The sequence below is a fragment of the Mus musculus genome, chromosome 17, assembly GCF_000001635.26.
Source record: "Mus musculus strain C57BL/6J chromosome 17, GRCm38.p6 C57BL/6J".
Taxonomy (NCBI): domain Eukaryota; kingdom Metazoa; phylum Chordata; class Mammalia; order Rodentia; family Muridae; genus Mus; species Mus musculus.
Genome location: NC_000083.6, coordinates 21,278,396 through 21,290,399, shown reverse-complemented (window position 1 = coordinate 21,290,399; position 12,004 = coordinate 21,278,396). Strand labels below are relative to the sequence as shown.

The following is a 12,004-nucleotide window of genomic DNA, read 5'->3' as shown; positions in this document are numbered from 1 at the left end:
TCATAGTTCTTTCCCACTGTGCATCCATAACATGTCTATGCTTTTAATGAATTCAATACACTTACTTGACTTGCTCAAATATGAACAAGTCAGTGTAAAATAAGTGGATGATCATAAGGATATAGATGATGTTAGTCCTTTAAATCTGGGAGTAAAAGAAGGCATTTAAAAATGTGTAGTACAATTTGTAGTCATGGGTTTCCTGTGTCTCTGTTAACACACCCACAGCTAAAATATCAATTAGCATTTAGGTCTCTTGCAATTACATATAGTTTTAATATGTCTCACCATTACTTTTATGACATGGGTATGGGATACTTCAGAAATATATGAATGTAGTTAATTTATATGAGTATTAGTTGGAATATAGATTGACATAGTTGTGTAAGTATTATAGTATGGAATTAGTACATGTGATACAGGGTTTTAATGAAAGGTACCAAGTGTTCTGTGCACTCTACACCACCAGAATCATTGCATCAGATTTTAGGAATGCTCATGTAGAGGGGATGACAGATCACTGCTATTTTTGACTGCACACTCTTGTCAAGTTGCTCTCTTAGTTGAGACTTTTGATTCTATAATTAATCTTTAGTGTTATGGGTTATGTCATGAATGTGAGGTAACAAGAAATAGAAATAGCAGGAGAGTTGAAACATAGAGTGTGAGGTTTGACAACTTGAGAGAGTCAATGAAAGGTTTCAGTACCAAGATCAAAACTACTCTTTTGTAATATATTGAACTGTAAAATTTCTTTTAAAGAAAGGATAAAATTGCTACTGAGAGATGCAATGTACTGACTGTGAGCATTATTCTGCCATTATTTTATGTATAAGATGATATTTTCATTTTAATTAGAACATAAGTATATCTCTCTTCTTTCTTCCTTCAATCCATTCAATGTCTCACTGACCCAGTCCATCTCAAATTCATGATCTCATTTCATTATTATTACATTCTTTCCACGTACATTTGCATAAAATTATAAAAATAAAACCTAGTAAGCCAATTTTGTATTACCAGCTTGTAGGTAATTTCAAGTTTTACAAATTTGTATTATAAAACCAATTAAATGCCTTTTCTTTGGGAAATCTAAATTCTCGTTCTCTCTCTGTTAATTGTTTTAAAGAAACTGTAGAAAAACAAGGCAGAACATGAATGTATTAAGAAAAAACAAAATCTATGAATGATAGATATATTTTTAAAGAAAAGAATATCTACTGAATAGACATTAACAGAACCATTGGGAAAATTATTACTATATGTGTGAACCAAAATGTATTCATATTCATTTATAATATAGAAAGTGTTTATTTAGCTACCACTAAAACATATTTGAAAACCCATATGTCACTTCCCATCTCTGATACTTTATACTGAACAATACACATATTGATTCTATCAACCTTTCCCTCCAGAAAATACTGCATAAGCCTGAATAATTCCCAAAGAAAGTAAAATAAATTATCTCGTAAATTTGAAGTTGTAAGAGTATGTTGATAAATCTGCATAGGTACAGTGAGGACAGCAGAGCAGATGTGATCAAAGTTAGTGGGAACATGGTTCATGAGATCTCACATGGAAAGACATGTAGTTAGATAGAATTGGAACATGTAATGTTTCCTCCAGGATAACATGCCAGATGGCACCAAGTGTCCAATATATAGTTTCTGGGGAGACACTGAGAAAGTTCCCATATCACAGAGCATGTTGATTAAGAAAGCGAAGAACATTGTACTCATGTGTTCAGTGCCTGGGGATTCCAGAAGAGGACATGGCACCCTTGAATCTGGAGTTATATGCAGAGGTTAGCTAATGTGTGGAGGTATTTTCACTTCAACTCTTGACTCTATGAGAGGAGTTCACATTCCTAACTGCTGATCCATCTTCCCAGCACTGAAGAGATCAGTGTCCATGTTGATTCTTTCATAATCATAGAGGTGAATTCCATCAGCATTGTGTAGAATATAGAAATACATTATATGAAGCATGAGACATTGTAAAAGTCAAATATAAATTATACACTGAAATCATTTTATTTGGGAAATGAAATCGTTTAAAATGATCTGAACATTAAGGTCAAACTTACCTCCATGTTTTTATTTGATACAGGAGGGAATCCAGAAGGCAAGTTTGGGCCTCATTATTTTACATTATATTTGGAAAACATATGCAGATCTATATCCAATGTAGAAAATTTATTTGAGCCATGAGTGGGCCTCTTGTGTATTGAAATGTGTTGTACATATATGTCTGCACTTAAAGTATAACAAAGGAAGGAAGATACAATATCACATATTCACAAGGGGAACAGTAATGCAGGGTGTAATTTTACATTCCATTTTTTAAAAAAGTGGTAGGACATATAATGCAACAATGCAAGGAGACAAAATATAAGCATAGATTTCCACTAAATGGATATGTTGCCTATTTCTGGGTGTGTCACACACACACACACACACGCACACACACACACACACACACACACACACAAAACCAAACAGCACAACACAAAGGGCATACTGGGCATGAAACCTAAAATACACCTAGTTTTTCATTGGTATTCCTAATTTGAGTTACACTTGCACACACAAGGTATCACAAATTGCATCTCTCTCTCTCTCTCTGAACACATTCATCTGCATGCACAGTGATATCATGATTACCTCCACCATGCCATGGTATTACTGCAATTATGCTCACAGTTCTGTCAGAATGACTGATTAACTATCAAATCTGTCCAGAAGCTCTCAAATCCTTTCTGGTCAGCAGCTTAGGGGAAATGTATATTCCTTTTCAAGTAACTGGAAATCCGAGAGTCTTGGCTCATGAGAAGAAAGGGACAAACAGTGGGGAAAAGCAGAGAGGACATTGCAGTAATATTCACCAGAGACCATTTGGGATTATAAAGGAGAGCTCCAAAGGATTGACAAACAGAAGAAATTGTGTAAAAGGAGACAAAAGTACAGACCAAGAGAAGGATGGTTTTAGTGGCTCTGGACTCAGGGGAGGATCTAGAAGAAAGACTGGTCCTGGACATGTATTGCATCATCTGCTTGTGCCTGTACAGTGTGAGAACCATGGAGCCACTGGCCCATAGCATGAGCCCCAGCAAAAGCACTTCAGGACCTGACAGTAATGTGGCATAAAGGATATCACTGGTTGGATCATGACGGACAGAATAACAGTATATGAAAGACTTCAGATTTGTTGTGCTTTCATTGCCATATCTTGCCCTCATATGCACAAGATTCACGCTGCTTATAAGTAAATAAATCACCCAGTTGAGATACACAGAACAACAAATGCACTTGTGTGTTCTTACTTTAAGTTCTGAATCCCTGGAGTTCCTGGGGCTGATGATGATGGCCTGAAACACACTAAGAAATGAGGTGCTGCCAATACCTGTACCCCTTCCTACTCTGTGTAAAGAAGAAACCAATTTGCATCCAATATCATTGAGAAAATCTTTAAACCCAAATGAGGATATTGTCTGGGGCACTCCTTTACATAGTACAGTTAAGATATTGGCTACAATCAAGTGAATTAGAATCCAGTCTGTAGACCTTAACTTGTACCTTGTTAGGTAAAAATATGTATAGTGGTATAGAAGAGTGACATTCCCTAGAATTCCAATTATAGTCAGAGAGATGAATATTATTCCTATAGACAACTCACTGGCTTCCATGTTGTCAGTTCTTGTTCTCAAACTGAGGATCCTGCACGGCAAGGTGAAGGTGGAGACACAGTCACCATTCTCTATCCTAAATGAATCCATAAGATATATTCAACATGTAGGACATCTACCACTTTTGCATACTTTTTTACATATAAAAGTGATTGTATTGGGCCACAAAGCAATCAGATATCTCTAAGTTCATACTTTGTGAAATGTGTAAAAAACTAGCACTGTCTCATTAACAGGAGAAGCACAACAATATCTGTAAGGGGTGACTCATGTTTGAAAGCAAGCAATGATTTCATCCTCACAACTAGCCAATAGTCATATGGCTTACATTTAACTCTGGGAGTTAAACACAAATCCATGTAAAATATAGTAATATGACTACAACATTATTAATAAGGGAACAACACATATTATTTTTGTATCACCAAAAGAAGTGATGTATGATTAAGGACACAAGAGTTGAGTTTTATAAATTCAGGCTATAATTCCAACACGCATTGTGTCAAGGGATAGTTTCAAACATTAACACTGGAGGAAAAAGATTACTATGACAATTGACACTAATGTTTAAAATATTTTAGGTTCAGAGGGAAATTTATAGTAGAAAACAATATCCCATAGGACTCATCTGTGAGGTCAGTTTTTCTACTTTTAATTTCCTGTATAAGTTATAAGTAATGATATATTTGATGGCACTATTTTCAAATACCTGTAAAAATATTTAATTCTATTAGTTGAAATCAGAAAGACATAAAAGTTATAAAGGCCCTTTTATAAAAGTTTTATAAAAGTTAAAAGGCCCTTGCTACATACACAGAAAATAATTCTGGAATTTGTACATTTTTTTATATGTAAAATTTAATTTCGTGTCACATCTTCTTCTATTAAGGCTAGACAACCTCCAGTTAGGGGAATGGGATCTCTTGCCAAAGGCAGGCAACAGAGTCAGAGAGCCCCTGCTCCTGCTGTTAGAGGTTCCACGTGAGGACCAAGCTCTACACCGGTTACATATGTTAACCATAGAGATTTCTTTTTTGTTAAATTTAAATAAGTTAAAAATTTTATTTTCCCTCATTAAATATTTTAACACATTATATTCAAAGGCTTACATCTAGGGATTTTTGGGTTGCTCTCTAAGATCTACCTTCTAAATTTCTTTTTTCTTCAAAACAATTTTTAAAAATGTTTATTAGATATTTTCTGCATTTACATTTCAAATGCTATCCTGAAAGTCCCCTATATCCTACCTCCCCTGCTCCCTGCTCTCCAACCCATCTACTCCTGCTTCCTGGCTCTGGCATTCCCCTGTACTTGGGCATGTAATCTTCGCAAGATCAAGGGCCTCTCCTCCCATTGATGGCTTATTAGGCCATCCTCTGCTCCATATGCAACTAGAGACACAAGCTCTGGAGGGTGTACTGGTTAGTTCATATTGTTTTTCCTTCTATAGTGTTGCAGACCCCTTTATGTCCTTGGGTACTTTCTCTATCTCCTTCGTTGCGGGCCCTGTGTTCCATCCAATAGATGACTGTGAGCATCTACTTCTGATTTTCTAGCCACTGGCATAGACTCACAAAAGACAGCTATATCAGGGTCCTGTCAGCAAAATCTTGCTGGCATGTACAATAGTGTCTGGGTTTGCTGATTGTTCATGGGATGGATTCCTGGGTGGGGCAATCTCTGAATGGTCCTTCGTTCCATCTCAGCTCTGAAATTTGTCTCTGTAACTCGTTCCATGGATATTTTGTTCCCTATTCTAAGAAGGAACCATAGAGATTTCTAACTAGAATTTTATTAAGTCATCATAAATATTGATACTTGTGTATCAATAAGAGTTGGTTAATCAACTAACATACTTTGTGTTCTCTAAGGATACTGGTAATATGCTATAATTCAGTTGTGGAATTAACAAAGAATTTTCAGTCTCCTCTTTTATTCAAGGCCAGTTCTCTGGCACAGGATTAACTGGGGAGAAAATGTCTTGGGGGGGGGGGCATGGCAAGTTTAGACCAATTTAGGAAAAGACCAGACAGTCAAATGGCTGTCATTTATCACACAGTCTTGTGTGGAACAGAGAGAGGGGAAGTCCCCAGTGCCTGAGTGCATAGCCTTCTACAGGATGCCTTTGACTGATCCCTCTTCCTCTATGCAAACCATCACAAGGCAGATCTTTTTTACTTTTAATCTTTGAGGTTGTAACATAAGTATATCATTTCCTGCTTTAGTGTCCTCTCTCCAAACCTTCCCATAAATCTATCCTTGCTCTCTTACATGTTTTGGTACATGTTCCTAGACAAATCCTAATGCTTTCAAGTGAAGCAACTAGGAAACACTTGACAACTGACCCAGAGCTCCAGTTAGAACCTGAACTGATAGCCCACAGGACATACACGTGGCCAATAAAGTTCTAAATCATCTGGATTCTCCACAGTGTATGTTTTTCTTGCATTCTGAGGCCATTAAAAATGTCTCAATTGGCCATTTAAGTTTAATAGTAAAAGACTGGTTAATGATAACAATGCATCGTAAAACCTTCAGAAGGAAAGAATGTTTTGTGGACCATTTTTTTTGTGTGTGGCAGTTTTAAGTTATTAGTTTTCAAAATCAGTACTTTTTAATGGAAACAACTTGACCAAAAATCTGTCACAGAATTTTGAGACCATTAAAACAAGTTTAATGAGAAAAAAAATGATTCTCCCAGGTGAATTATTTAACATTCAAACATTTTTCTTTTGTATTTTCAAACTGGTATCAAACCTATTTTCATTAATCACATTCTCACTCTGAGTCAGAGGAAACATTTTGATCAAATGAGGCCATCATTTATGTGCAATTCCCAGTAGAAATGATTGGTTTCTGGAACATAGTTCACTCATTCCTCCAAACCTGAAGTAATAGTACATGTACAGGTAGAAGTCCTGAAAATGTACTATGCATATTTCATGGAATCATAGGCAATTAAAACTCACTTTACTGTCAGGAGAACTTAGTTTTTAGTCTCTTTTTGTTTATAATAATTATTTCCAAATATTTAATAATGAAATCTATATATCCACTTGCATAATAAAAGAATAACTGCCATCAATGCCCTGAAAATAAATCATGCATCCAGAGCTTTAGATCTAATTCAGTGTTGTCCAAATTCACCACTGTACATAACAGCACAAATAAAACTAAAACTCACAGTTATAAACTTACCACAAATATGTCCTAGTATCCTAGTGAAATATTTCATAAGGGAAACTCTGATATCTTTCAGACAGACATTGCAAGAGCTCACATGCACCAGATTTGTAACCAGCGTGATACCACAGATGGCAGTGACAGTGAGGAATGGGCTAAATTAGAAGTGGAATGCAGTGTTTGCAGGACCCCAGCATTCATTTCTATCTGATTCCATTCCTGAGGAGTTTCTCTGTGTTCTATGTAGCTTTTCTTTTATCTAGTTTCTGTAACAATTGGATATAGTTCTACTGGAAGATCCAGCAATACCACTCCTGGTCATATACCCAGAAGATGCTGCACTATGTAATAAGGACACATGTAACATGTCTCTTATGATTACTTACCAAGACTGGAATATTTAATCTTCTCTGCTCTCAGGTTGCAGTCTGTTCCACTTTCTGCACCATTTCGCTTCCTGGGATGCTGATATTAGTGCCCTTGCCACAAAATTCAAAGAGTCATTTGAAGGGAGGTACCGGGGTCTGAGATATGGATATGTGATTCTGTGACCTCATCTCCCCTTAGACTTACAATTACTATTTCACTTGTTGTAGCAATAGATATTCTAGGTAGACTTGACCAGGCAGTAAATAAGCTCTGAACTTTTCTCCCCTGTTAATAGTTCAATGATGTAGTTCAATAATGAACTACAAATCTTCCTATCAGCTCTTAAAGGAGTATTTTAAAGTTAAAAGAGACTGTTATCAAACAACCCTGAGATTCCACCTCACATCAGTCAGAATTGCTAAGTTCAAAAACTCAGGTGACAGCAGATGCTGGCGAGGATGTGGAGAAAGAGAAACACTCCTCCATTGCTTGTGGGACAGCATCTGGTACAACCGCTCTGGAAATCAGTTTGGCGGTTCCTCAGAAAATTGGATATAGTTCTACTGGAAGATCCAGCAATACCACTCCTGGGCATATACCCAGAAGATGCTGCTCCATGTAATAAGGACACATGTTCCACTGTGTTCATAGCAGCCTTATTTATAATAGCCAGATGCTGGAAACAAACCAGATGTACCTCAACAAAGAAATGGATACAGAAAATGTGGTGCATTTACATAATGGAGTACTATGCAGCTATTAAAAACATTGATTTTATGAAATTCTTAGACAAATAGATGGATCTGGAGGATATCATCTTGAGTGAGGTAACCCACGCACAAAAGCACACACATGATGTGTACTCACTGATAAGTGGATATTAGCCCAGAAGCTCAGAATCCTCTTTAGAAAGGGGAACAAAATATCCATGGAAGGAGTTACAGAGACAAAGTTTGGAGCAGAACCGGAAGCAATGACCATCCAGAGACTGCCCCACTTGGGGATCCATTCCATATACAACCACCAAACCCAGATAGTAAGCATTGCCAACAGAAGCCTGCTGACAGGAGCCTGATATAACTGTCTCCTGGGAGGCCCTGCCAGTGTCTGGTAAATTCAGAAGTGGATACTCACAGTCATCCATTGGACAAAGCAAAAGGTCCCCAATAAAGAAATGGAGAAATTCCCCAGGGAGCTAAAGGGGTCTGAAGCCCCATAGGAGGAACATCATACCAGTAACCCCCAGAGCTTCTTGGAAGTAAACCACCAATCAAAGAAAGCACATGGTGGAACTTGTGACTCTAGCTGTATATGTAGCAGAGGATGGCCTAGTAGATTATCAATGGGAGGAGAGGCCCTTGGTCCTGTGAAAGTTCTATGCCTCATTATAAGGAATGCCAGGAGCATGAATGGGAATGGGTGGGTTGGGGAACATGAGGATAGGGGATTTTCAGAGGGGAAACTAGGAAATGGAATAACACTTGAAATGCAAATAAAAATATCTAATTAAAAAAAAAGAGGTTGTTGTCAGCTCTGTTTTCTAGAGGCCGAGGGATCTCACCTTTAGTATTGAAGAGAGTGCTAGAGATGGCTCAGTGGTTAAAAGCACCGACTGCTCTTCCAAAGATCCTGAGTTCAAATCCCAGCAACCACATGGTGGTTCACAACCATGAGATCTGACTCCCTCTTCTGGTGCATCTGAAGTCAGCTACAGTGTACTTAGATGTAATAATAAATAAATCTTAAAAAAATGAATTGAAGAGATAATATTGCCCCTCTGATGGCTATAATTGTGCTATGTGTGTGCAATGAAGCTGATGGTTGTCTGAGATGTTCTGCACACAAATCTTAGTTTACCTTCCTTATTTTAGTGGGTATCATTATATTTGATAGAAATTCAGTTTGTAGTCCCAGTAGCAATGGAGGAGTGTTCCTCTTTCTCTGCATCCTCAACAATCCAACATGTTTTGTCACCTGAGATTTTGTTCTTAGTCATTCTAATTGGTTTAAGTTGGAATATCAGGGTTGTTTTGATTTACATTTCTCTGACCAATAAGAACTTTTAACATTTCACTAGGTGCTTCTCAGTTATTTGAGATTCTTCTGTTTTGAATTCTCTGTTTAGTTTTATACTCCATTTTTTGATTGGTGTGTTTGTTTTTGGGGGGTTTAACTTCTTTAGTTCTCTCTATATTTTGGATATTAACCCATTATCAGATGTGATGTTAGTGAAGACTTTTTCCCAACCTGCAGATAGCTGAATTGTCTTACTAACTATGACCTTTCACTTGCAGAAACTTTCCCATTTTGTGGGGTCCCATTTATCAATTCTTGATTTTAGAGCTTGAGCCAATGGAGTTCTGTTTAGGAAATCTCCCCCTGTGCCAATGAGTTCAAGGAACTTTACCACTTTCTCTTCTAATAGATTCAGTGTATCTGGTTTTTTGTTGAGATCCTTGATCCACCTGGACTTTACTTTTGTGCAAAGTGACAATTATTGTTGTATTTTTATTTTTTTATATACAGGCAGGCAATTATTCCAACACCCTTTACTGAAGAATAAAATTGAAGAACCAGAAATGAATCCACACACCTATGGTCACTTGATCTTTGACAAGGGAGCTAAAACTATCCAGTGGAAAAAAGTCAGCATCTTCAACAAATGGTGCTGGCACAACTGGCAGTTATCATGTAGAAGAATACGAATTGATCCATTCTTATCTCCTTGTACTAAGGTCAAGTCTAAGTGGATCAAGAAACTCTACATAAAACCAGAGACACTGAAACTTATAGAGGAGAAAGTAGGGTTGAGCCTCAAAGATATGAGCACAGGGGAAAAATTCCTGAATAGAATAGCAATGGCTTGTGTTGTAAGATCCAGAATTGACAAATGGGACCTCATAAAATTGCAAAGCTTCTGTAAGGCAAAAGACACTGTCAATAAGACAAAAAGGACACCAACAGATTGGGAAAGGATCTTTACCAATCCTAAATCAGATAGGGGACTAATATCCAATATATATAAAGAACTCAAGTAGGTGGACTCCAGAAAATCAAATAACCCCATTAAAAATGGGGCTCAGAGCTAAACAAAGAATTCTCACCTGAGGAACACTGAATGGCTGAGAAGCACCTGAAAAAATGTTCAACATCCTTAATCATCAGGGAAGTGCAAATCAAAACATCCCTGAGATTCCACCTCACACCAGTCAGAATGGCTAAGTTCAAAATTTCAGGTGACAGTAGATGCTGGTGAGGATGTGGAGAAAGAGGAACACTCCTCAATTGTTGGTGGGATTGCAAGCTTGTACAACCACTCTGGTAATCAGTCTGGCGGTTCCTCAGAAAATTTTACATATTACTACCAGAGGATCCCACAATACCTCTCCTGGGCATATATCCAGAAGATGTTCCAATTTGTAATAAGGACACATGCTCCACTATGTTCATAGCAGCCTCATTTATAATAGCCAGAACCTTGAAAGAACGCAGATGTCCCTCAACAGATGAATGGATACAGAAAATGTGGTACATCTACATAATGCACTACTACTCAGCTATTAAAAACAATGAATTTATGAAATTCCTAGGCAAATGGATGGATCTGGAGGGTATCTTCCTGAGTGAGGTAACCCAAACACAAAAGAACTCACATGATATATACTCACTGATAAGTGGATTTTAGCCCAGATACTTAGAATACCCAAGATATAAGATACAATTTTCGAAACACATGAAACTCAAGAAGAACGAAGACCAAAGTTGGACACTTTGCCCCTTCTTAGAATTGGGAACAAAATACACATGGAAGGAGTTAAAGAAACAAAGTTTGGAGCTGAGATGAAAGGATGGACCATCTAGAGATTGCCATACCCGGGAATCCATCCCATAATCAGCCTCCAAACACTGACACCATTGCATACACTAGCAAGATTTTGCTTAAAGGACCCTGATATAGCTGTCTCTTGTGAGGCTATTCTTGGGCCTAGCAAACACAGAAGTGGATGCTCACAGTCAGCTATTGGATGGATCACAAGGCCCCCAATGTAGGAATGCTAGAGAAAGTACCCAAGGAGCTAAATGGATTTGCAACCCTATAGGTGGAACAACAATATGAACTAACCAGTACTCCCCCGGAGCTGGTGTCTTTAGCTGCATATGTATCAGAAGATGGCCGAGCCGGCCATCAGTGGAAAGAGAGGCCCATTGGTCTTGCAAACTTTATATGCCTAAGTACAGGGGAACAACAGGGCAAGAAGTGGGAGTGAGGGGGGTGGAGAGCATGGGGGACTTTTGGGATAACATTGGAAATGTAAATGAAGAAAATACCTAATTTTAAAAAAAGGAAAAAAAAAAGAGAATATCACAGAAAAAAAAAAAGACAACTAGATCAAAAGGATACAATTTGTAAAGAATGTCAGATCATCATTATCTATAGATGATATTACCACATACATAACTGACCATAAGAATTCCACCAGAGAATTACTACAGCTCATAATCACTTTCCACAGCAAAGTAGTCAAACACAAAATTAATTCACAAAAATCAGTGTCCCTATTATATACAAATGGCATAGGGACTGAGAAAAAAATTCAGGAAACAATACCTTTTACAATAACCTCAAATAATATAATAAATCTTTGGATAAGTCTAACTAAGCAAGTGACAGACATGTACAAATTAAAATAGAAAATCTTTGATAAAAGGAATTTCAGAAGATAGAAGATCTCCCATGAACCTGGATTGGCAGAATTACCATAG

The 12,004-nt window shown here is 37.4% G+C and overlaps 1 protein-coding gene across 1 annotated transcript; it reads right to left on the bottom strand.

Moving 5' to 3' along the window:
• Nucleotides 1-2,746: 2,746 nt before the first annotated feature.
• On the bottom strand, nt 2,747-3,867 carry Vmn1r236 (vomeronasal 1 receptor 236). The gene has a single exon (NM_134201.2). It carries the CDS (start codon nt 3,776-3,778, stop codon nt 2,774-2,776), a length of 1,005 nt encoding a protein of 334 aa, NP_598962.2. The 5' UTR covers nt 3,779-3,867; the 3' UTR covers nt 2,747-2,773.
• Nucleotides 3,868-12,004: the final 8,137 nt, after the last annotated feature.